The 23,978-nt window shown below is 34.9% G+C and overlaps 1 protein-coding gene across 1 annotated transcript in view; it reads right to left on the reverse strand.

Moving 5' to 3' along the window:
* ADAMTS3 (ADAM metallopeptidase with thrombospondin type 1 motif 3) overlaps positions 1-23,978 on the reverse strand; it is a 297,648-nt gene that overhangs the window by 10,290 nt on the left and 263,380 nt on the right. Inside the window, exons 11-19 of the mRNA XM_027087432.1 lie at positions 23,011-23,124; positions 20,850-20,995; positions 19,705-19,880; positions 17,723-17,856; positions 16,053-16,176; positions 12,602-12,682; positions 10,617-10,780; positions 5,071-5,236; positions 2,378-2,510 (exon numbers count right to left, since the gene is read on the reverse strand). Of these exons, the coding sequence (XP_026943233.1) occupies positions 2,378-2,510; positions 5,071-5,236; positions 10,617-10,780; positions 12,602-12,682; positions 16,053-16,176; positions 17,723-17,856; positions 19,705-19,880; positions 20,850-20,995; positions 23,011-23,124 (1,238 nt within the window). The remainder of the gene's footprint in view (positions 1-2,377; positions 2,511-5,070; positions 5,237-10,616; positions 10,781-12,601; positions 12,683-16,052; positions 16,177-17,722; positions 17,857-19,704; positions 19,881-20,849; positions 20,996-23,010; positions 23,125-23,978) is intronic.

Consider the following 23,978-nt stretch of genomic DNA (forward strand, 5'->3'; position numbering starts at 1 on the left):
ATGGAGGCATTCTATTTATCCTTTCCAAAGTTACTTTCCCTGTGCAATTTTTTTTCTTTTTGTATGTATGGAGCACCAAAATATAAACAGGTTAAAACCTTGGCAGTCTTTGCTATTCAGAGTTTAAGACTGCCAAAGGTTTTCAACTGGCAGTAGAATGAATTGTGGCAACTAAGAAATTTTACTCAATTTTGAAGGCTTCCACTGTGACTCTCACTTAAAGATAGGTGTTAACATGAGAAGTATATACTTCATAGTCATAGATACTTTCTGTTACCTTATTCCCTCCTGAAATTCCCAGAATGACAATAAAAAAAATACATAAAATGGCATACACTCGTAAAGTGTTCAGCATGATGGTTTGATTTACATATATTGTGAGATGACTACCACAACAGGTTTAGTTACATCCATCATCTCATATAGATGCAAAGAAAGAAAAGAAAAAACAATTCTCCTTGTGGTGAGAACTCTCAGGACCTACTGTCTCCATAACATTCCTATGTATTATACAGAAGTTTAATGCTGCATTCTATACACATGTGAACAGCCAATGTTCACCAGACATAGAAAGTCTCTAACGCAAATGCTGAATGAAGGGAAAAAAGAAATAGAAGAAGTAATGCACAAAAAAGCAAATAATCTTTAAGAGCCTAAGAAAGATAAACGAATATATTACATCTTTGAAATAAGAATCAAATGTCTGGAAAACAGAACATCTGATAAACAAAACAGCACTTGGATGTTAAAACTCTCTTGGATGTTAATGACATAATAGCAAAAATGGAAAAATTCAGCAGGAAGAACAGTAAATACCAGGAGAGAAAAGAAAAGAAAAGAATTAGATCTGTCTAGAAACCCTAACTACAAATTTCCCAGAAAGAATACTGAAAATCATAGGGGAAACTTTTCAAAGAAAAAATACAAGAAAATTTCCCAGAGGTAAAAGATATTAGTTTTGTGTTTTAAAATGTCAGCACAAGAGATGAGAAAAAATGAGCACAATGGCAGTTTATCACTATGAAATTTCGAGACACTAGGAACAAAATGATCCTACAAACTTTGAAAGACAGAAAAAAAAAAGAGGTCACATAGAAATAATTGAGAATTAGAATAGCAAATGACTTTTCAAGAGCATAACTGGAGTCTAGAAAATAATGGAGCAAGTTTATAAATTCTGAGAAAAATATATTATAGGTTGGAATGGTATACATACATGTGTGTCCAAATGATCAAGAGTAAGAGTAGAAGAAAGACTTCTTATATACCCTTATACTTTAACCTATTATATACTTTTCTTAGGTGTATAGAAGCTTAATTCTTATATAAAATTTTTCCTTTGTATATAGTTTTTTCATGAAACGACTGAAAGATATGCCCTACCAGAATGAATGAATACTCTAAAAGATAAGAAAAAGAATGCAGAAAACAGGAGGTCCAATACAAGAGACATGCAGTAGGAATCCCTTGGAGGATGGTAAAAAGAAGCCCCAGGAAGGAAGCTGTGTAGAAGCTCAGGCAGGAGCTAGAACACAGAGAACTCTCTGGGACATGTCTCTAAGAAGACACAAGGACAGGATACTTGAGTGCATAGCATTTAGAGGAGAAGAGTTTGGGGATGAATTAGTGAAAAGTAGTAGAAAATGATACATAAAAATCAAGACATTCACTAACTCTAGGAGAAACAAAGTTTAGTAAGAAAAGAAACATAAGCAGAGCATGCTAAGTGACTCAACTCTCAAGAGAGACACATGTTGTTAGAATAATATGAACTCTGAATATCAGTATCAGTATTGATACACACACACACACACACACACACACACACACACACACACACACACAAATGAATTTATATATAAAACAGAAAGAGACTCACAGACATAGAAAACAAACTCAAACTTATGGTTACCAAAGGGGAAAGAGAGGGAAGGAGGGATAAATTAAGAGTATGGGATTAACAGATACAAATTACTATACATAAAATAGAAAAGCAACAAAGATTTACTGTATAGCACAGGGAACTACTGATACATTCAATATCTTGTAATAACCTATAACGTAAGATAATCTAAAAACAAAACATAACTGAATCACTTTGCTGTACACCTGAAACTAACACAATATTGTAAGTCAACTATATTTCAATAAAAAAAGAGAAGAATAAATAAAAGCAGTTATTTTTGAGAAGCAGAGATATGGGAAAAAAACCCACAGGACTTCAGCTTTATATAATTCCTGTGAAATGATCTGATCATTGTAACCAGGTATATGTATTAGCTTTGACTAAAAATTAAGTTAAAACTAAAAAGAGCTAAAGACATTTAAATCCTTTTTATTTTGTCCTCAGTATATGATAGTTAAAATAAACACTTACAGTGGATGTGTACACTCTTGAATATTGCACATTCTTCTAATAGGTTTTGGCTTTTTGTTGGCCTCACAGAAGCTACGATGAACCATTTTATTATCACTTTTCCTACGGCATCCATATTTAGTGTACTGGAAACCTGGTAAGAGAAATATATTTCTTTGGATTTAATCGCTTATTCATTCCATCATACATTTGATCATTCACTCATTCATTCATTTATCAAATATTTATTGAGTCATAAGTCAGGCACTGTTCTAGGTGCTGAAGTTTCAGAAGCATATTAGTTAAATAAAAATTAAATAAACAAAAATCCTTTATCTTTAATAAATATTACAAAGTATTAAATAGCAACTGCATGCTTGTTAATAATCTAGACCCTGATAAATAGTCTCCTGTGAGAGTCAGATATGAAAACTATGGCGACAATACCCAGTGACATAGGCTTCTACAGAAAAGACATATAGAAAATTGTAGGTCTCTTTGAATGGCTTTTCCCAACAGATGGGAAAGGATCTGTTCTTAAAAGCCTTGAATGGCAGACAAATGTTTGGACTTTATCCAGGGAGTTACTGAAGGTCTCCACAAGCACTGACTTAGACGTTTAAAAAAATATATGTGTATATATTTTTTAATTTTGAAAAATTTCAAATCTACAAAAAACGTGTAAGGAAAGCACAATGAACATGTTACATGCCTTGCATCTAGATTAACTTTGTGTTACCATGTCACCATATTTGATATATATTTATATATATAAAACACATACTATATATACATTTATTATAAAATATTGCTGAACCATTTGAGAGTAAGTTGCTGACATCCTGATTCTTCACTTCCAAATACCTCAGCTCATAACAAGCACATTCTCTTACATAACCACAATATAATCTTAAAATCAGAATATTTAACACAAATATAATACTATTATCTAGTATAAAGATGATATTCAAAATTTATCTATTGTCCCTAGAATGTTCTTTATAGAAATGCTTTTCCAATCAATGATCATGCACTGCATTTAGTTTTCACAGAATTAGTTAGGAGTAGTTTCTGAGCCTCTTTTTGTCTTTTAGTATTTTTGAAATGTATAAGCCAGCTGTTTTATAAAATGTCCCACAATTTGGGTTTCTTTGTCAACTAATGATTAGATTCATTCAGGTTTTCACTTTGGGCAAGAATATTACATAAATTATGTTGTGTCAAATATCATATATTAACGCATATATGTGGAATCTAGAAAATGGTACAGATGAACCGGTTTTCAAGGCAGAAAGAGAGACACAGACGTAGAGAACAAACATACGGACACCAAGGGGGGAAAGGGGTGGGTGAACTGGGAGATTGGGATTGACATATATACACTAACATGTATAAAACAGATAACTAATGAGAACCTGCTGTATAGCACAGGGAACTCTACTTCACTTCGCTGTACAGCAGAAACTAACACAACATTGTAAAACAACTATACCCCTGTAAAAAAAAGAATTACGTTGTATCTTTAGGGTAACACATTAGGAGACTGAAGGATCTGAATCAGGGAAATAGTATAATTCTACTCAAATTCATTCATTCATTCATTCTTCAAGAAAGATTACCCTGGAAATAAACGAAGAGAAGAAAATCAAATTTAGTTGGCTAGTTAAGAGACCTTTGCAATAATCTTCCCTTCCAAAGTTGTGAAGGAAACCCGGCGAGGGAGGAATAGATCTGGTAGATAACAAAAAAGTGTATCTGATAAGTCTTGTGACCAAGTAGATGTTGACAATACAACAGAAGGGAGGATCCAAATTATATAAGCATCTTGTGATGAATAAATTGTCATTTAAAATAATTATCTAAAAACATTTTATGCCCCCTCTGGAGAAAAAAAACTTTAAAAATACATCCTTGAATTTAAAATTATGAAATATTTACCCAGGCATTCCCTATACAAACAACAAAATAATTTCTTGTTCTCAATTATTCAGTATCATTGTGAGAGAATTCTGTCTAGGCCAGTTCCATTCTGGAGCATTTGTTGTTCTGAGCTAGAGGAATGGATGATGGCAGAGACTGAGAAACTCTGAGAACAGCTTAATGGATCTACTCTAGAGAGAGCAGAGAGGCGGCAGAATGCAGTACAAACATGTATGAAGAAGCCAGACTACCTCCCTGGGTTTGTATCTCATGGCCCCAGGCAAATTACTGATCTTCCCTGTGCTTCAGTTTCCCTATCAGTACGACAGAGGTAATAATAGTACTGACCTCATAGAGCCATTGTGAGCATTCATCATTAATATGTAAAATGGCATCTGGTACATAGTGCAACTAAGAGCTCTTTCATTATTAACGCTGAAAAGAAATGCATAGGTATGGAAAGTAAAAGTGGAAAAGAAAAAAGGCAAGAACCAGAGGACACTGAATTTGGGAGAGTCTGGAAAGAGTAAAGTGACTAAGGGTAACACTACATGGATATGAGACAAGGAGGAAAGGCAAGGGGATTTTAAGAAGGCCTACCACTGTTATGAATGGATTCCTATCCTTTGTAGATCCTGAGATTTCAGTCAAAATGCTTTGTATTATTCAGTTTTGGTTATAGTTGGTGTTTCTCAGATTGTGGCCTCAATTAGAGATAATCCTTAAGGCAGAAGGAAGAAGATTGGCTTTTATATGAATTACATTTTAATATAATAAATGTGTTCAATTGTTACCTCCACCACAGGGTTTGGAACACTGAGACCAGCTCTTCAATGCCCACTCAAAAGTATCTAATTCTTCCTGGATGACATTGTTGTTGTTGATTGTAGGTGCAGAGTCCTCATGGATGATGTACTTATATGTCAGGCTAGAGCGCGTATCATTCTCTTGAGGTATAATCTAACATACACATGAAATAGATATGTAAATCACCTGAGAGAGTATTAAATTTGAATGAAAAAATTACAAATATTTCAGAATGTGTATCTTATTAAAGTTGGAAGACTTTCAAGTAGCTTCTAAAAATAGAATGTTTTTCTATCGCTAAAGTACAGGTATGCCCTGTTTAAGAAAAAAAAAAGCAAATATATAAAATATCTTGGCATTAAAAAGTAAAAAAAAATCCACCGAGGAGTAAGAAAAAAATTTGTATTATAAAAATAATAACCTTACAATAAAATTCACCACAAATTTCCTCAAGTTATATATCTCCTGAGTGTACTTAAAAATTATTGTTTGAAAGACTGTTTTGTTATGATAATAGAGATAATAATGTTCCATCCAGAAAATATAGACATCATGGAAAAATATAAAGAAAATAAAAATCATCCATAATTCCAGTAAACCAGAGAAAACTAAAGTCACTTTTATTATTTTGGAATATAGCCTCAAGATATCTGCATATTATCTGTGTGTGTGTGTGTGTACACACATACATACTTCTCTGGTCTTATTTCACTTAATGTGTCACACACATTTCCCAAGACAGTAAATATTCTTTGAAGACATACATTTAAATGTCAGCATAGTGTTTAATCCTAGTGTGCGTTATTTAATCATATAAATGAATATTTATATTTTATCCCCAGTTTTGTGATGACTTCTGATTCTCTTTAGTATGCTAAAGGATACAAACACTTTTTTATAGCTCTCATAATAGACTAGTGAATGGCCCTTCAGAATAGTTAGAACAATTATTACTTTCATGATGAAAGTATATGACAATGCCCCCATTCAGCACTGCATATTATATCACTTTCCTCTTTGTTAACCGAATGGGCAAAAGTTGGTTGTCTTAATTGTTATTTATTTGATAAACAGTAAAGTTTAATGGTCACTTGTATTTTGCCCACTATGTGTTGCATGCTCATGTTAGGTCCTCTTTTTTTTATTGCTATACATACCTTTTTTTCCTAAATAATCTATGCAATAGGAGTATTAATCCTTTTTATAAGAAACTTTGCAAACATATTCTGTTTTTTATTTGATTTTTAGTTCATTAGCAAAGCATTCTTTTTTAAAAAAATAGTTTTTAATGACTTTCATGTAGCTTTTATAGGATTATATCAATTACACAAAAGGAGAAACATGTGCAGTTCATTAGTGTTTTAAACTAAACTTTTAGAAACAGCTTTTGTTTGATACTAAACCCGCTAGGATGAAGGATTTGGTTATCTGGGTTCTCTTTTTTCCCCCTTAGTCTTTGTTTTTAAAACAGTATTAAAAATTGAGCATCAATCCCTATATTGGCCCTTATATGTGGCCAGATGTCTAAGCTTTCAACCCCAGATGGCCTACCTGCCATGCTCTGGGGCTCCGAATCTGGGGTTCCAGTCTTTCAGAGAGGAAAAGAAAGGCCATGATGACAGAGCACAGCTTGTCCATAACCCCTGTCCTAGCTACACATTTCCTTCTTATAACGCCAGCCCACATGGCTCCCTGGGGTCACACTAATATCACTGGCAAAGACTTAAGGCAGGGCTCTGAGGCCAGACACCTGTGCTCCTGGAAAAGAACGCTCTGTCATTACGTACGGGTAAAACAGAGCTTCTGATCTCCAATCATTCAAACTTAAAATAATCTAAATAAAAGTTTGATTAATGTATATTTTCCTATAAAGTTATCTAACCTAAGGAAGAGAATGAGAGTCTAGAAGTAAGCCCACTTAAATTTGGACAATTAATTTTTGACATAGATGAAAAGGCAATTTAATGGAGAAAGGACAGTTTTTTCAACAAATGGTGCTGGACACTGTGGTGGCTTAAAAATGTGTCCACAAGTCTTTTGACACTTTCCCTCTCAATAAATGGAGCTTAATTCTTCTCCCCTTCAGTGGGGGGCTGGACTCAGTGACTTACTTCTAGTAAATAGCAGCAGACATGAAAGGATGTCACTTCTAAGATTAGGTTAAGACTGACTTTTGTCTTGGTTGCACTCTCTCACTTTCTCAGTCACTTGAATCACTCACTGTTGGAAGCCAGCTGTCACGTGGACAGGACACTTAAGCAGCCAGTGGGCTCATGTAGTAAGGAACAGAAGCCTGCCAACCACCATGTGGAGAAGCTTGGGAGCAATCTTCCAAGGCCTTTCAACAACCATGTGACTGAGCTGGGAACTGAAAAGATTCTCTGCACTGGAGCCTTGAGGTGACTGCCGCCAGAACTGAGAGCATCCTCATGAGATTCCCTGAGCCAGAACTAGCCAGGTAATAAGCTACTACCAGATACCTGACCCAGAGAAACTATGAGATAATAATGTTGCTTGTGTTCAGCCACCAAGTTTGGGGTAATCTGTTATGCAACAATAGATAATATGGACACCCATATGCAAAACTAAGAACATAACCTAGACAAAATGTATATAAAAATTAGCTTAAATGGTTCATAAATTTAAATGATTAAAATGTAAAACTTACCAAAAAAGGAAAATATTTTGACCTTGGATTTGGCAAAAAAAAAAAAAATCTTATATAATAAGAAAGTCTTGATCCATAAAAGGAAAAATTGATAAATTGGACTTCAATAAAGTTAAAATATTTTCTTTGTGAAAGACACTACTAAGAGAAGGAAAAGAAACTACAGAGTAGAAGAAAATATTTGAAAGCCACATTTCACAGAGGACTTATATACTGAGTGTATATAAAGAATTCTGAAAACTTAAAAAGAGAAAAGCAACCTACTTTAACAATGGGCAAAAGATTTGAACAGACACTTTATCAATGAGAAATAATTTTCAAATTTAAAAAAAGACTGAGAACTGAGTGGGAAGATTTGATTTTAGATTAGTATAATATTTTTACAGGGAATCCAATAAATACTGGTATACAGAATCTAACAATATTCAAATTAAGTTGATGGCTTCTCCTTTCGTCCATGAGGAAGTAATAGAGTTGCCTTCCTGATATTGAAAACAATAAAACTGGATAGAATATTTGAGGGAATTTTTTCTGCAATAAATAACATGGCAAAGGACAATGATCCCTGTGAGAAGAGTAACATGCCAGGCGGGTCCTGGCTTCCTGACAGGGCCAGGTCTGGACCCTGGTACTGGGAGCTGGAGCCCAAGCCAAGAGAGCAGTCTCACTGAACTGAGGAGGGTGGAGTTCTGGAACTTTCAGGACAGGGCACTAAAGAAAAGGGGGCTTCGTGGAGGGTGGTCCAGAAAGCTGCATGGGTCTGAGACTGAGGGCTGGTCCGTGCATGCCCAGGCCAAGACACCATGACGTCTGTGAATGAATGGCTGCTGCAGAGCTGAGAGCAGGACAGAGATACCTGAGGACAGGCGGGGCTGAGGGCCCTAGGTGTTCTTACGGCCTCCTTAACACTTCAGGTATTCAGTTAAGGCACCAGAAAGCCATGCCATAAAAATAAGAACAAAATTGAAATACACCAGCCCTAAGAAAGGATAAACCAAGCCTCAAAGGATTAGTGGGAATGGACAATAAATTAACTACCAGACAGAATAAAACCTAGTGCTTTTAAGGAAGGCAACATAAACCAAATGCCCTACAACTTATCATCTATACTGCTCAGTGTACAATAAAAAAGTGTAAGAAGTATGAAAATGTGAACCATAATCAAGAAAAAAAAAAGCAGCCCATAGAAGCAGACAGTATGAAATCTCAGGACTTAGAGGAAAAGTTGGACATAATGAGTGAAAATACATGGACATCTCAGCAGAGAAATGAAAATTATAAAAAAAGAAAAAAGAACCGAATGGAAATTCTAGAAAACAAAAGTACACCATCTGACGTGTAAACTTTACTGGATGGGCTCAATGACAGATTGGAGACCACATAAGACAGTCAGTGAACTTGAACACAGTTCAACAGAAATTATCCAATTTGAAGAACAGAGAAAAGACAAAGACTACAAAAGGATTGAACAAAGTCTAAGACACTTGTGGAACAATTTCAACTGGTTTAACATACATGTAAATGAGTCCCAGGAATAGAAAAGAAAGAGATGGGGAAAAAAACATAAACTTGAAGACATAATGGAAAATTTACCTCAATCTGGTGAAAAACATCAACCTACAGAGCCAAGAGGCTTGGTGAACCCCAAGCCAGATACATACAAAGAACATCACAAACTAAGCATGCCGCAGACAAACTACGAAACAAACCAAACCAAAACAAAAAGGAGAAAATTGTAAAATGCAGCCAGAGAAAACTGACACATTAAATGCACAGCAGCAACCTAAATGAGGTTGACTTCTCATCATAAATAACAGCTTCAAGAAGACAAATGCTACATAAATGAGTCAAAGACAGCTCCTGTATATTGGGCCCTAGGTTGCTTATTTATTCACAGCAAGTTGAGACCCACCCATTAGCTCTAAAGCCAGCTGGCACCAAGCTCAGATTTTCATATATCCAGTTGTTTTAAATGTAGCCCAAAAAAGTAGATTTCTAGCCATCTGGAGCCTGCTTGCTTTGCACCCCAAATCCACTAATTATAAATAAGACTTTGTGGCCATCAGGACCCCAAGCTGCTGCTGCTGCTACCTTTTGGAATTCTCAGACCCAGAGTCTCCCCGCTGTGCTGCTGAGTGACATCACCTAGACACATAAACCCCTTCTCGAGTTCCCCTTCCCTCACGAGTTACCTTGCCCTTGTCTCCCTCCTGATGGTGGCCCCATAAGCAAACCTGCTAAGGTACCACCCAAACAATATGTGTGGGTGCTACTGCCACCTCATGGTCATATCTATTTCCTAGATCAGCCCCCAAATTCCTGGAACTCCCTACAACAACAGAAAAACATCTTTAAAGTGCTGAGAGAGAGAAAAAAACAAAACAAAAACTAGCCACTCCCAATTTTATATCTAGTGAAGATATCCTTTAAGAATGAGGGTGAAATAAAGATGTTTTCAGAGAATTGAAAGCTAAGAGAATAATTTGCTAGCATGCATACCTGTACCACGAGAAATGCTACGGGAAGTTCTTTATATTGAAGGTAAATGATACTAGATGGAAAATCAGATTTACAGAGAAAAACGAAGAGCATCAGAGATGGTAAATATGTGGCTAAATATAAAAATCTATTTTTTCTCTTCTTGTCTTTAAAACATAACTGATTACTAAAATCAAAAATCATAATACTGTATTATTTGGTTTATAACATATATATAATAAAATATATGACAAAACTGCCCAAAGAATAAAGAGGGGAGGATACATGGAATTATAAAAAACAAGCAAGGTAAACATGTTGTGAGATAAATTAATTATAAAAATGTAAACTAAACCAACTACATAGTGAGCCTGTAATGCCACATACCAAGACAATAACAGGATCATGTAAAGGTCCATCGGTGTGGAGAGTTTCAATGTCATCTTCAATGTTATAATCCCATTCCACGCCAAGATCTATGAAGGTCTTCGACTTGGCTTCCTCCCCTTTGCCATTTAAAATGTAGTGGCCTGTAGCCTGATTCTTAATTGCTGAAGGATGAAAAATGAGTAACCGGCATACATTTTATTTTATCATATTACAGCTTTGAAGATCCATATTAAGTCTATCCCCTTCTATAAATGTAAGACTGTGTTTATGAGCATCAAAGCAATCAAAATGAGTGTTACTTCTGATAGGACTCCTACTTCATTCATTAGGCATTCAAAATTCTCAAGAAACATTCCTAACCAGTTAAAAACAGTGGCAAGATGGTTAAATAAGAAATAAAAATTAACAAATATTCCCATTTGAAAACACTGCTGAAGAGGTCAACAGTTTCTAACCCATTCATCATATACATTTCCTCAGGAAGGTGGAAATATTTTTAAAATAATGGCTATTTCCACAACAATTAATACAAATGATTTATGTTAGGACAGAATATAACACAATGTCTTTTTTTTTTTACTGTGTATCTCTTTCAAGTTAAGGCAAAATATTATAGGTACTCAAAATAGCTGAACTAATTTTTAGGCCAACAAACAATTAGTCCTTATGACTATAAAATTCTAAGGTCACATTACCAACTTATATGACCAGGAAAAGCTCTTTACTAAGGTCACATTACCAACTTATATGACCAGGAAAAGCTCTTTACTGGTGATAGAATTTGTAATATACTATAGATTTACTATACCTTATAAAATAAAATGCTTTCTCTAATGGATAAAAAATAACAAACGGGATTTTAAAGTCTGGAGGTACATCGGCATTTAATGATGTTAGGAAATAAAATTTCAGAAGTTGCTACCATTACCGAAAATGTGCAGAAAACATGAGTAATTTTAGTTAAATGCATTTATTCCCCTTGAAATTTTTAAACTAGTCTAATTTTTCCAAGGAGAATAATCTGAATTCTAGAATCAAAAGTAGGGAATTTCAGTTACTAGAGAAAGAAATACAGCTAGACAGCAGAGACTATTTTGGAATCTAGTAGTGAATATACTTTAAATACCAAAAAGAAAAAAATTCTACGAAACACCAAAAAACAATCCATTTTTTAAGTTACATAAGTTTAGAAAAGTAATTTACTATAAATTTTCATAGGTTTGACAGATGTGTCAGTTTCAGAAATCTTCTTAGTGCTTTTATAGCTCAAGGAATATGTGAAAGCTATGTTTACATTTGTATGTTCACTTTGAATACAAACCCCTTTAGAGTGACATTTCTACGTGATCCTCTCATAAAGGAGGAAAAGAATCTTCTTTTAGAAATTATAAACAGGATAATTTGCAGATAATAAACAGAAAACATGCAGAAAATGAATCTGCATGTGCCAGTCAGAAACTGGACACATAACAGATATCAGGAAAATTTTTATTGGACTAGTAAAATCCAGATGTGGTTGCTTTTCAGTCAAAGAACTTAAAATGCGCTAAAAGAAGAGGCATGCAGTATGGCACCAACCAAAATATCAGAACTAATTTGTCAACATAAATATGGCAAATTTTTCTGATATTATTCTTAATTTAGTGCATTTTATTAACATTTATTTTTCTCATCTCCTAATACAGAGCAAAAATGCATAACAAATTCAAACCTGTGAAATTATTTTTTTCCCTCATGTCATGATGAACCAACCCAGGTTTCACCAAAAGTTAAAACTCTAGTTTTGAATATTTCTTATTTTAGAGAAAGAATAGTTGGGAGAAATGACCAACAAAAATCACATAATAATGCATTTACATATAATTTTGAATTTTATGTGTATATATAGAGATACATACATATGTATCTCTATATATTATTTCTTTGACATTTCTATGTTTTCAGTGCATGTTAAAGCAGAGCCAGCAGACAGAAACACTTACCAAGAATATGAGGAGAAGCCTCGTCTTCTTGGATTAACACATGTCTAGCACCAGGGGGTATATCAAACATCTTAAGGTACCCTTTGCATGTGTAGTAAATATTGGAGGGAGCAAAGAAGAAAACAAAAGCAACAACCATGGTTAGTCAGGCATTACATTCTAACTGCTCCTGTGTGCAGAAGAGGGCATCCATAAACCGAAAGAAGCAGTTTCAGAAATTAATTTCAAAGCATTGGTAGCTTTTGTGACATCTGGCATAAGATCAGAGGAATCTTTTTTTTAATTAAGTTGAGGGAAAAAAATTAATCTAGTTTCTAACCCATTAGTCACTTATTTTGTGCTGACCTACAAATTGTATCAACAATAATTCAGGCAAATACTATACTCCCCTGTGTCCCTCCGATGTGATTTTAGTTTTCTAAACCATCCTTTTGAATAGGGGTCCATTTTTAGTGCAATTAGTTGGTGAACTTCTTGATATATTTTATCTGTCTATATACTATTTTAAAAGCCTAAGTGGCAAGTATAAACAGCTGAACTTCTAACTCATGAAATATCTTCAGATTTAAACACCTGCTTTATTCTAAAGAAATTACAAAAGAAAAATCCACGAGTAGCTTTCATTTATATTGTGATCAGCAATTAATTTGAAAGCTTTAAACAAGTTTTAAAGGGGAATGTTTTAAAACATGTGCTGTAGATTTGGTTGGAATATGTCTGCAGGTTATGTTGTGCATTGCCTCTCTACACGTACCCTAAGTTCAATCTTCTAACTGAGAAATCACAAAACCAATATGCTGAATAGCTTGTCTTGGGTTTTAAAATCACATATCAATCGTATTGCAGTCATTGTCTTATATAACAAACTTTCTTAGTATTATCACGTGTCCTAAAAATTATCTTAAGGTCGTTTAGAATTAAGATCCTAACCATAAATCAACAATAATCAGGGCAAATAGAGAAACCAAGATGTTTTACCTCGCTTGTAAGAAAAAATGAATATAGGAAGATTATGCAACTTATACACCTTCATTACATCATGAAACCTATAATTCGTATATTACAAGTATTGACAGAAATTCAGTTATAAATACAAAATTGCTTATGGAATCAGAAAGAAATCTGTTTTTCTGTCATTTCCTATATTGACAATTATTACCTTTGTGTAGATTTACCTAACTCTTTTACAATATTTACGAGTGTCTTAACTAAATGGAGTGGTCACTTTGGGGTCAGGGTTTTCAGCACCTGAGCCTGGGTGATACTCAGTACCTGAAATGTACCATGTCTGCCTGAGTGCAAGAGCTGGAAGTAACATGCTTAAGATGCCAAGTGTAGCAAAACAGCTTGATGCCATTTATGGATGCCCATCTTTCTGCAGTTTGCTACAACTTACCCAGTACATTTTTAGCTTCCCTTGTTTCAGCAAGAGAAATATTACGAGCTCCTTTGGGTAAAGTGAAGGCGCCTCTCATCTTCCCTTAAATAGAATGTCTTTAATTAGTGGAGGGTTCGTGTTTATCAAAGTCTTGCTGTTTCATTGACTATACTATAAGCTATATATATTTTATTAGGTAATATATAAAATATGTTCCATAATTTTATATGTTGAAGTCAAAATGCATTTATAACAGTTAGCTAATGCCAGTAAACTGTTAATAGTCAATGAAAGTAAGACTAAGCGTGAATGAGAAATGATATAGGTGATTTGAAGTTGAATACTTGCAGATTTCATTTTCCAGCAACTTGAATTCTTTACGGCACCTCTTGCTTAAATTTTTCCCTGTTGGAAAAGGTTAATTAGTCTATTGAATAACTACGATGATAACATTAGTTCAAAGAAATGGATGTTAGATTATCTTCAAACAGTTTGAATCTGTATGACTGATTAAAGCTTTCTTCTCTTCTTCAGAACTTGATTCACAGGTTTTGAGGTATCTGAAAAAAAGTATCACTGCCTTTTATTACACATAATATAGAATGGATAATAATGGTAAAAACCATTTTCTTTACATTCATTCACTCTGGGAATAAAAAATTAATTATTTTACACCTAAACGAACAATACGTAACTGCAATAAAGAAAGCACGGTGAATTATTTCACATTAAGATGGAGAAAAATCACGTTACTCCACCAAAACCGTTGTATATGTATATAATTCTAATTCTGTTTGCTTTATTAAAATAATACAATCAGCCAGAAATGGCAATATTTGATTTTTAACAATTTTCAAAGTACAAAGCATAGTAAATTATCACACAGGAAGAGCAAAGATATCAGTAACTAGAGTAGGGAATGCTTAAGAAAATCACATTAGAATATAATCAACTACCTCTGTCTAGCTCTAAATATATCAAAGAGCAAAGCTGATATGTGTGGAAATGGCTTGAGCTGCATACCTGGGGTATAATGGGAGCAAAAAGAACTAAGAGAATTACTCTATTTGGATAAAGAACAGTTTTTTATACTTCTTATTTTTCTAAAAGGAAAAATTAGCGCTATGACAATTAGCGCTATGTGCTCAAAGTAAACCAAATCTTTGTTTTTGTTTTGTTTTATCTTGTTTTCTGTTATTCTGTAAGAGACTGTATCTTGGATGTAAGAGAAGCTTTTCAACGGAAGCCTCACATTAAATTTATCTTTAAATGCTGAATTCTCAGAGACATTTGTCCAATAAATTTGTGTAATAACTGAACAATATTTGTTACAAATTTAAAGAAATTATTCAGTAATCAATGTTTATATCTAAGTCTTATGAAAATTCCAATGAATTATTATGAAAATACTAATAATTTTGCATATTATTTGCTTTTGGTTCCATCTGACGAACCTTCACCACACGCCTGAGTCCAGGCCATTGACTGTGTAACAAGCAGAGAAATTCAAACACATAAGCAATTATACCTCAGGTTATTTTTTGGTTGTATGTACCTCAAACTTGCTTGATATAAACTTGTAAATATTATGTGAAATATAGACCCTAGATTTATAGATTTATAAATAGGATAAACTTGTTCACTTATAAAAGGAGCAAAATGAATGTAATATTTTTAAAGTTGTATTTAAAGTTTTATAATATTTTTAACTTCTGATCAACAATTTATGTGCAACAGAAAATTCAAAATAAGCATTGATTCTAATAATTATGTTTAATGCATTTTATTAAGGACACAGAATTAAACAAAACAGATTTTAACTAACTACTATAATTGATATTGGTTTTATTTGTTCCTTATCTACATTTAGTAGATTTATTTTTTATCATGGACACTATGAAGTATGATTTGTCAAAGTTGTTAAAATAATTCCTTAAAAGGTAATCTGAATAAAAATAAATCAGCAGCTAATTTTTTTATGTTTATAGAGAAAGTGTGGCATTCCTAAAAGAAGTCTCAGACAAATGCAAATCATGGAGAAGGATACTGAATTCACGAGAGACCTCATCTTACCAAGCTTCCTGGGTGTTCTGGTAAACGTCCCCTTTACGGTTCGACAATGGGAATTATCTCCTCCACAGACCCCACACTTATCCTCAACCTTGTTAGAACCGATTTCTTTATCACAGCCCACTTTCTGGGGAGAGAAGATATTAAATGTAGCTAAGTTTAACGTGCCAAGTAAAGGTCAGCATCCTGTAGAATGATACACCATTTGTTTCATCATCGGCCCACAGACAGGAACCAACATTCCTCTCTAGCTCTGATTTTTAATCCCTCAGTCTTTTAAAGAACTACTATGAAATAAAATGACTTGTACTCTGGGCAGTAAAGTATAAATTTCCCTCGGTCTAATGAAGTGTTTCCCCCGTCATACATAGGCAATCATCAAACATTTGTGGAACGCAGGAGTTGTAGCTGATGCTGAGGAGACAAAATTAAGAGGCGTTTCTCCCTTGTTGCCTTCATATTTATAAAGATGAATACTAAAATAGTGAGTTGTCTATTAGTACAGACTTTACAAGTTGGTAAGGGATGTGAGACAAAACATCACAGATGTAGTGGAGATTTTCATAGTGCCCTGAAGGAACAGACGGTGTGGAAAGGCAATTCAAGAATAAAAAGGGATTAAAACAGAGCCACAGAAGTCATCAAAAGTGGGTTCAGATAATAATATGTGAACCGTACCTAAACTAATGGAAAGTTAGCGTTGTATGGTGGTGAAGAATAGTGAAAGATCTGCAAATCACAGGCTGTGGAAGGCGTTGAATATCAGGAAGAGTTTATATTTTCACATTAATTTAACAGGGAACTACTGAAAAGTTTTCTGAACTGGGGTAGGTCCTTAATATAAATCAGTGTTGGATAATGATAATGATACTGCACTCATAAGTTTGGGATGAGAGTGAGCAGAGAAAATACCGACAACATATACATTTAATGCACCAGATACTGTGGGAGGTGAAAGATGGACAAAACACAGATTCTACTTTAAGGAAATTTTTGTTCAGCTATGAGGCATCTGCGAATTTGAGATTCTTTTATATAACACTTCAGTTATGCTGAAGTGAAAACGAATCAAACAGGAGCAATGTGTTCGGTTAATAAGGATAATTTCTTATCGCTTTAACCTGTGAACATGAACAGAAAGTAAACTGCATTAAAGAAAAGATTAAATGGGCAAAAGACAGTTTCTACATCTTCACTAGTACTTTTGTTCTGATGTGGAACTCAGTGTTTAAACTTAGAATTAATTGGAAGGTGAGACAGGGAGAAAGAGAAGTTTCTATCATCTTTTAAACAAACGATAAAACACATTTAGCATTGAGTTTTTTAAAAAGGCTTGGTTATTGTATTAGTGGATGGCTACTATAATATACTCAAAGCCAAGGCATGGTTCCCAAGTTGTATTCCCAGCCTTGAGGTATCAGAGGAAGCCACCAAAAATGCATTTGGCTGGAAATTAGGAAAACTAATTTTGATTTTGCCAGTGACCAAAGTTTGATTTGATTAATTGCAATTTCTTCCCAATTTAGCTTAGCTACTGAACTATTCATAGATCTTCATTGTAATGTGATCTCAGATAAGAGTTAAAATATTTTTGAAAATATGCAGATGAATGAAAGGAAAAGTAGAATTGCACACTACTGTACAAAGCTTTGGGGGAAGCAATCTGAACTCACCACACACTCTCCGCGCACACATATGCTGTATGGGTCTTTGTAAGAGCAGCGCGTTCCGTCATGCACCAGCTGTTTCATATAAGCAACATCTCCAGTCTCTTTGGATTGACAGTAGAGGTGGCATCTTTTCTTGGCTGCATAAGATGGAGGATTAAGTCGACTATTTAGGTAAAATGGTATATTTGAACAGTATAGTTTATTTTGTTTGTAAAATATACAGTTTCAATGTGGTTTCCTGAAAACAAATTGTATAAATAAATAAAGAGTAGGGGAAAAGTATGCATACTTGGCATATTTGTTTAAACCAGGGTGACCCTTCGCTTTGACATCTAAACTGGGATAATTCTGACAGTGAAAAGGGGCTCTATTAATAATATACACAGGGACAGTAGGTATAAACTGGGACTGTCCCAGGCAACGCAGCTCGTATGGCTGGCTAACCTAGATTTAACCACAGCTGTTCAATAAATTTCATTCAGCATCAATTTAGTTTTAGTGACACTTAGAGCACTGAAAGGGTTTCTCTTTTTTTTTTTTTAATTAATTTTATTGGAGTATAGTTGTTCTACAGTGTGTTAGTTTTACGTGTACAGTAAAGTGATTCAGTTATACATATACATATATCTATTCTTTTTCAGATTCTTTGCTCATATAGGTTCTCATAGACCAAGCTTACCAGTTTTATAGTTTCATTGCCTGTCTTCATCTATGCCATGACCTCATTTCTCATTCACATCTCAGAATTAAACTTTCAGAACTCTATTGCAACAATGATCAGTGGTCTAATGAATTTGTATAAGATGACCAGAAGTTGAAGTATTGTAAGCATTAGTAATATAAAAGTCCAACTACTCTCTGTTCTGCAAATGAATATATGTTTAATACTAAATATATGTTTAATACTAAAAGTTTCACCATGGTAGTGTGAGTCTTTCCAAAATTTATTACATTCCTATTATATGCCAAGCACTGACTTACTCTTTGATTTCATTTTCCCCCCAATTTTGTTTTCCAAACACAGAATGACAACTTGGTGAAAAAAACCCTGCGTTATATACCAAATACCAAGATGTGCATCCTCTGCCCATCCTCATTTCTGTATTCCCACTCATCCCATTGTAATTAGATTCTGCCACTTTTCTCCTCAGCCCTATAATAGTCTCATGTCTACTCACTTCCCATCTCTTCCCCGTCTTAGGGTTTCTCTTTTGTTTGACTCAAAGGCCTAGTATAGTTTTTGCTTCTTGCAGGATCTCATTAATTAAATCTAAGTTATGTGACTCACTTCCCCAAAATAAATCAAAATAATGCATTGCAATTTTGAATTCCTACACATATGCATCTTTCCTTTAAAACAGCTTTTAAACTGAACTCAGCAGTGTATTATATCACACAATAATTCCGTAACTACTTTTTATTCACTCAACTAAGAAATTTGTCAAGAAGTTCCCATTTGAACAGATTTAACCGAAAATTCAGGGGTAAGAAGTGAAACATGACAAGGGAATTTCCAAGTGTATTTCTTGATAACCAGTGTACAGTACAAAAGTAAAAGGTTATGAAGTGCCTTTTGTTATTAAATAATGGTCTTTGTCTTATTCCTGACTTGGTTGTAAAATAACTATATTTTTCTCTAGTTATTCAGAAAGGAAGGATCACAATATTCTAGAAGCATTTCCTAGTAGAGGGATTTCAGTTGCATGAGGAGACTCAACATCTCTCCCAGGTGTTGCTTTCTACTTGTCTTTCCAGTAGTGACGGTGGCAATGCTGCTTCCCAGGAGCTATGCCATAATTCTCACCTCTCTAGAGAAAGGCGTGTGTTAGCCTTATTCTTGGAAACCCGGGAGGACCTACCCCTATAAGCACCAAGTTTTCTAAGTCACCAAGTAGAGATCAAGAGTCCAAGGGATTGTGTGTTGACAAAGCTTAAGCTCTAAGTAACCATCGACACAGCAGGAAAAGCGAGGGCATCTTACTCACAGTCGGGGTGTTCATATGGCAACCAGTGGTGTTTGGTATTCTGGTATTCAAAGTGGGAGTTACGCTGCTGGCACTGCTGGGCTCTGAAGTCCTCAAAGTGTTTTTGGCATTCTTCTGTATTACAAAGCTGGTACTCAAAATTAACACCAGGACAATCCTGACCACCATTGATGGGCCTAAAGAAAAGACAACATTTAAAAAGGCCTTTTGGCTCTGGTCCAGCAGTTGAAACTTGCAGACACAGTGCTGGAGGACAGAAAGCCAAGGCTTCTGAGCTGCCAGCACAAAGTGAATGAACTCATACTTCCTACTTTCAATCCCTTTCCAAAAGCACTATCCTCTCCCTGCTGAGGTTTGGTGGCGGGAATTCCCAAACTCAACTTACATCAGTATATTTTAAAGCAGTGTATTTTTCAATACACTGCTTTAAAATATTAAAGCAGTGTATTTTAAATGCACAGCAAAAGTATATAAAGAAACAAAAAACAGGTATATGGTCTCAGGAAAATTATATTTTATATCATGTATAAAACATGTAGAAGCAACCCAAAGAAACACTGATCACAGCTCTATGCCTCTGTTTCCTAATATGTAAAATGAAAATAATAATCCAATCTTCCTTAGAGAAACACTGTGAGGATTAAATGAGTTAGCATGTTGAAAACACTTAGAACAGAGTGTGGCTCATGGTGAACCCTCGCTGTTCTAACTACTGTAAGGATAACTTTTCCCCCAACAGTTCGCTGGCCTTCTTTCACCATCTTCCCGTCACCAGCTCTAAAGCATTCTTCTCCTAACTCGGAAGTGAGGGAGCCTCTGGTTGGTGTTGCTCCTGCCGGCAGGCCTGACCTTCCTCCAGCGGGTCTCACAGCCTTGGTGCCCAGGTCCTAAGAGCACAGCCATCTGCTTTCCCCGCTCAGCTCCTTATCCTCCCAAACAGCAATTTCTTTAACAATCTCTAATCTTAACCATGGACTACTCTTCACAAGATTGATAAATGGGGATTTACCCAAAATAGAAACTTAAACCGTTAGTTTTCACGTTCTGTGTTTTACATGTACTTCAAGAAACAGAGCATTAGCGACATGATATTGAAGCATTTTCTGGTCTATCCCAATAACCAGAATGACAGGAGTTATACTCACATTGGATTATTGCACTGGCGTGTTCTAAAGCGAACACCAGTTCCACAGGTCCGGGAACAGGAGCCAAATTTGGTCCATGATCCCCAGTTGCCATCTTGTTTTTGCTGATTAGCATTCTTCCACATGCAATGACCCTTATAGCACCACTTAGGGAAACGACACAAAGCAATCATGAAAATCGTGCGTATGCTAAAGCTGAAGTTGTTATACAAGAATCACCAAGCGAAGAACTTCATTTCTTTTTTATTTTCTTTTTCAGGCAAAAATACACTTAAAATTATCTCAAAGCAGTGCCCTGTACACTGGGTAATTTAGACTTGCATTTTTAAGTATAAAATTAAAATTAAAAAAATAACATTCACTCAGACAAGGTTTTAAATGACACATTTACCAGTAAGTATCAAACATCATAATCAATAAGGATGATCTGAGCACCCAACTTGCCCAGTAGGTGCTATTCTACCCTTCATCCCTCATTATCTATATTACTGGAGTTTTTTAAGGGCTATCTGCTCCCCTTTAAAATAATGACAGGAAACCATATGTCTTACTTTAGAAAATAATTAACATAACATATCTAAAACATATATAACTTTCAAAACACTTGTACATAATTGTTAAAATTTTCCTTCACAATGATTCTGAGAGATATATGATCTTTACCTCTCTGATGAGGAAAACTGGGACCCGGAAAGGACCATGAGTAGTGTAAGACTCTCTGACCGGAAAAACTAAGTGGGGAGTACTAAAACATGGATACTGTAGAGGCCTAGAGCTTACAGTACCCAGCACACAGCAGATGCTCAAAAGGTGTTAGTTCTTTTCCCTTCCAACATTTTGACTCACTTTTTTATCGTACATACAATGAAAGTGTTTCTTAAAACTCAATTCTGGGAAATTGAAACATAACACAAATATATTTAGGGAAGTTGGATGTTCAGAGTTGGTTTACAGAATACCTTTTTCATAAAGCAAAAATGAATCAACTCATTGTTGCTTCTGTTTTTTCAGTCAGAAGTCTGCAATACTGAATTTTCCCAAAGCAACACACTGTACAAGTTTAGCATAGTGCCTAAGAGTTTAAACGTGAATAATGGGAGATTTTATTATTATTATCATGTTTGTAATTCTCATAGCAAGTACAGTTTATACACATTCGAAATAGAGCTTTAAAGGGCTTCAGAAGACCTAAAAGCTATATAAATCTTCTTTGCCAGGTTTTGGTCCTATCTACAATATCTTATTTCCAAACTAGTCAAAGCTCTTCAACTTGAGCTCTTAACATCCCTTTGTTTTGGGTTTCATGATCTTTCCCCTCCTGAGTAGCGTAGCTTGGCACTGGGCCAGTTTCTGAGCATTTGATCCTCACTACGTAACTTGAGATTGAAACTTCTGGGCATCTTTCCCCAAAGAGCAAGGCCAAATCTTCTGTACAAGTTCACATGACTTTATTTTTGGACAACTTTCACAAGGAATGGGATGCCAGCAAGTAAATCAAATCCCATTAGGGCCCAGATACTCGGCTGAGCTGCCGCTTCCTATTCTATCAGCAGGGCGCTGTATAGTGGCCTCGAAGATGTCAGGTCCTAATCCTTAAAAGCTGTAAATGTTACCTTATTTGGAAAAGAGTTTTTGCAGATGTAATTAAGTAAGAATTTTTAGATGGGGAGATTATCCCGGATTATCCAGGTGGACCCTAAATGCCATCACATGTATCCTTATAAGAGAGGGGCAGAGGGAAATTTATACACAGAAGAGAAGGGGGCAATGTGGCCACAAAAGCAGAGACTGGAGCGGTGCAGCCACAAGTCAAGGAATTCAGTCAATCGCCAGAAGCTGGAAGAGCTAAGGACAGATTCTCCACTAGCGCCTCTGGAGAGAGTATCATTCTGCCCACACATTGATTTCAGCTCAGTGAAAACTGATTTTGTTCTTCCAGCCTCCAGAACTGAGAGAGTAGTTTTCTGTTAATTTAAGCCACTAAGTCTGGGGTAATTTGTCATAGCAGCTATAGGAAACTTGTACACAGTGTTCATGCATTCCCACAATGAAACTTTATGTACTATGGTTTTCTTAAAAATGATGATACATGTTATTTAAAGATGATTATTAGGCAACGTATCTATCTTAAATCTTTATTGTATAAATAGATTATACTCACTTTTCCAGCAGCACATTCGGTCCCATCAAGTGGGGGTCCTTTTTTAGTCTTACAAAAGTAGGGATTATCAGGATGGCTACACCAAAGCTGTTTACATGGGTCAAAGGTTCGGAACTAGAAGAGAAAAAAACCAAACTGTCAGCGACATAGAGATGGAATGACTTGTACCAACAACACCTTCTACACAGTTTCTTCATGTCATGCTTTTTGCATATTTTAATTTCAAGTTAATAGTCAAACTTGTGGCATGTTAAGAAAATAAACAAACACTGCCTAAGAATTCCAAGTAAAGAATACTTTCATTCCACTTTTCTAAAATAACACTGATAAACAATGATTTGTCTGGGATTCTTCTGTTGACTTTTCTATTCTTTATGCCATTTCTATCTTACGGTTTTCAAATAGACAATATTGGGATTTTTAAAAGAATGAGTAATTATTATGAACATTTTAAATATGAAAACATTATAGTGGTTTTGCAGCTCTCAAGCCATCAGAATGGCTTCTCTTTAACCCTGAATGGATGAACCAGTCAGAAATAAATAATAAAAATGCCCATCATAATGAGCCAACTAAAAGCAGAAAATATTTGTCAAACTTTCTGTGTAAGATAATGTATTCCAGGTATAACAAAATATACAATACATTCATATAGTTTATAAAGTACTTTCCATATATTTGATCTTCATAACAATCTGTGGCTGAGAAATACGGGTTATAAGGTAAGACTATAGTTATGGATACAATAAGACAGTAACAGAGATAGACCAGAATCTTAGTCTTCTCACTCTTAAGGATGTCTTTCATTTTCCTAAAACACTACATTATAATATCCAAACGTTAAGCACACATATTTGTGTTACTGTTTCCTCATCCGCTCTCTAACAGTAAATATCTTATCATTCTTTAGATAAATTTAAAAATATATATGTATATATATCAAACAGCAGTTTACCCACATCTTCATT

This window comes from Aethalodelphis obliquidens, unplaced genomic scaffold, assembly GCF_003676395.1.
Source record: "Aethalodelphis obliquidens isolate GAN/ISIS:26980383/991018 unplaced genomic scaffold, ASM367639v1 scaffold59, whole genome shotgun sequence".
Lineage (NCBI taxonomy): Eukaryota > Metazoa > Chordata > Mammalia > Artiodactyla > Delphinidae > Aethalodelphis > Aethalodelphis obliquidens.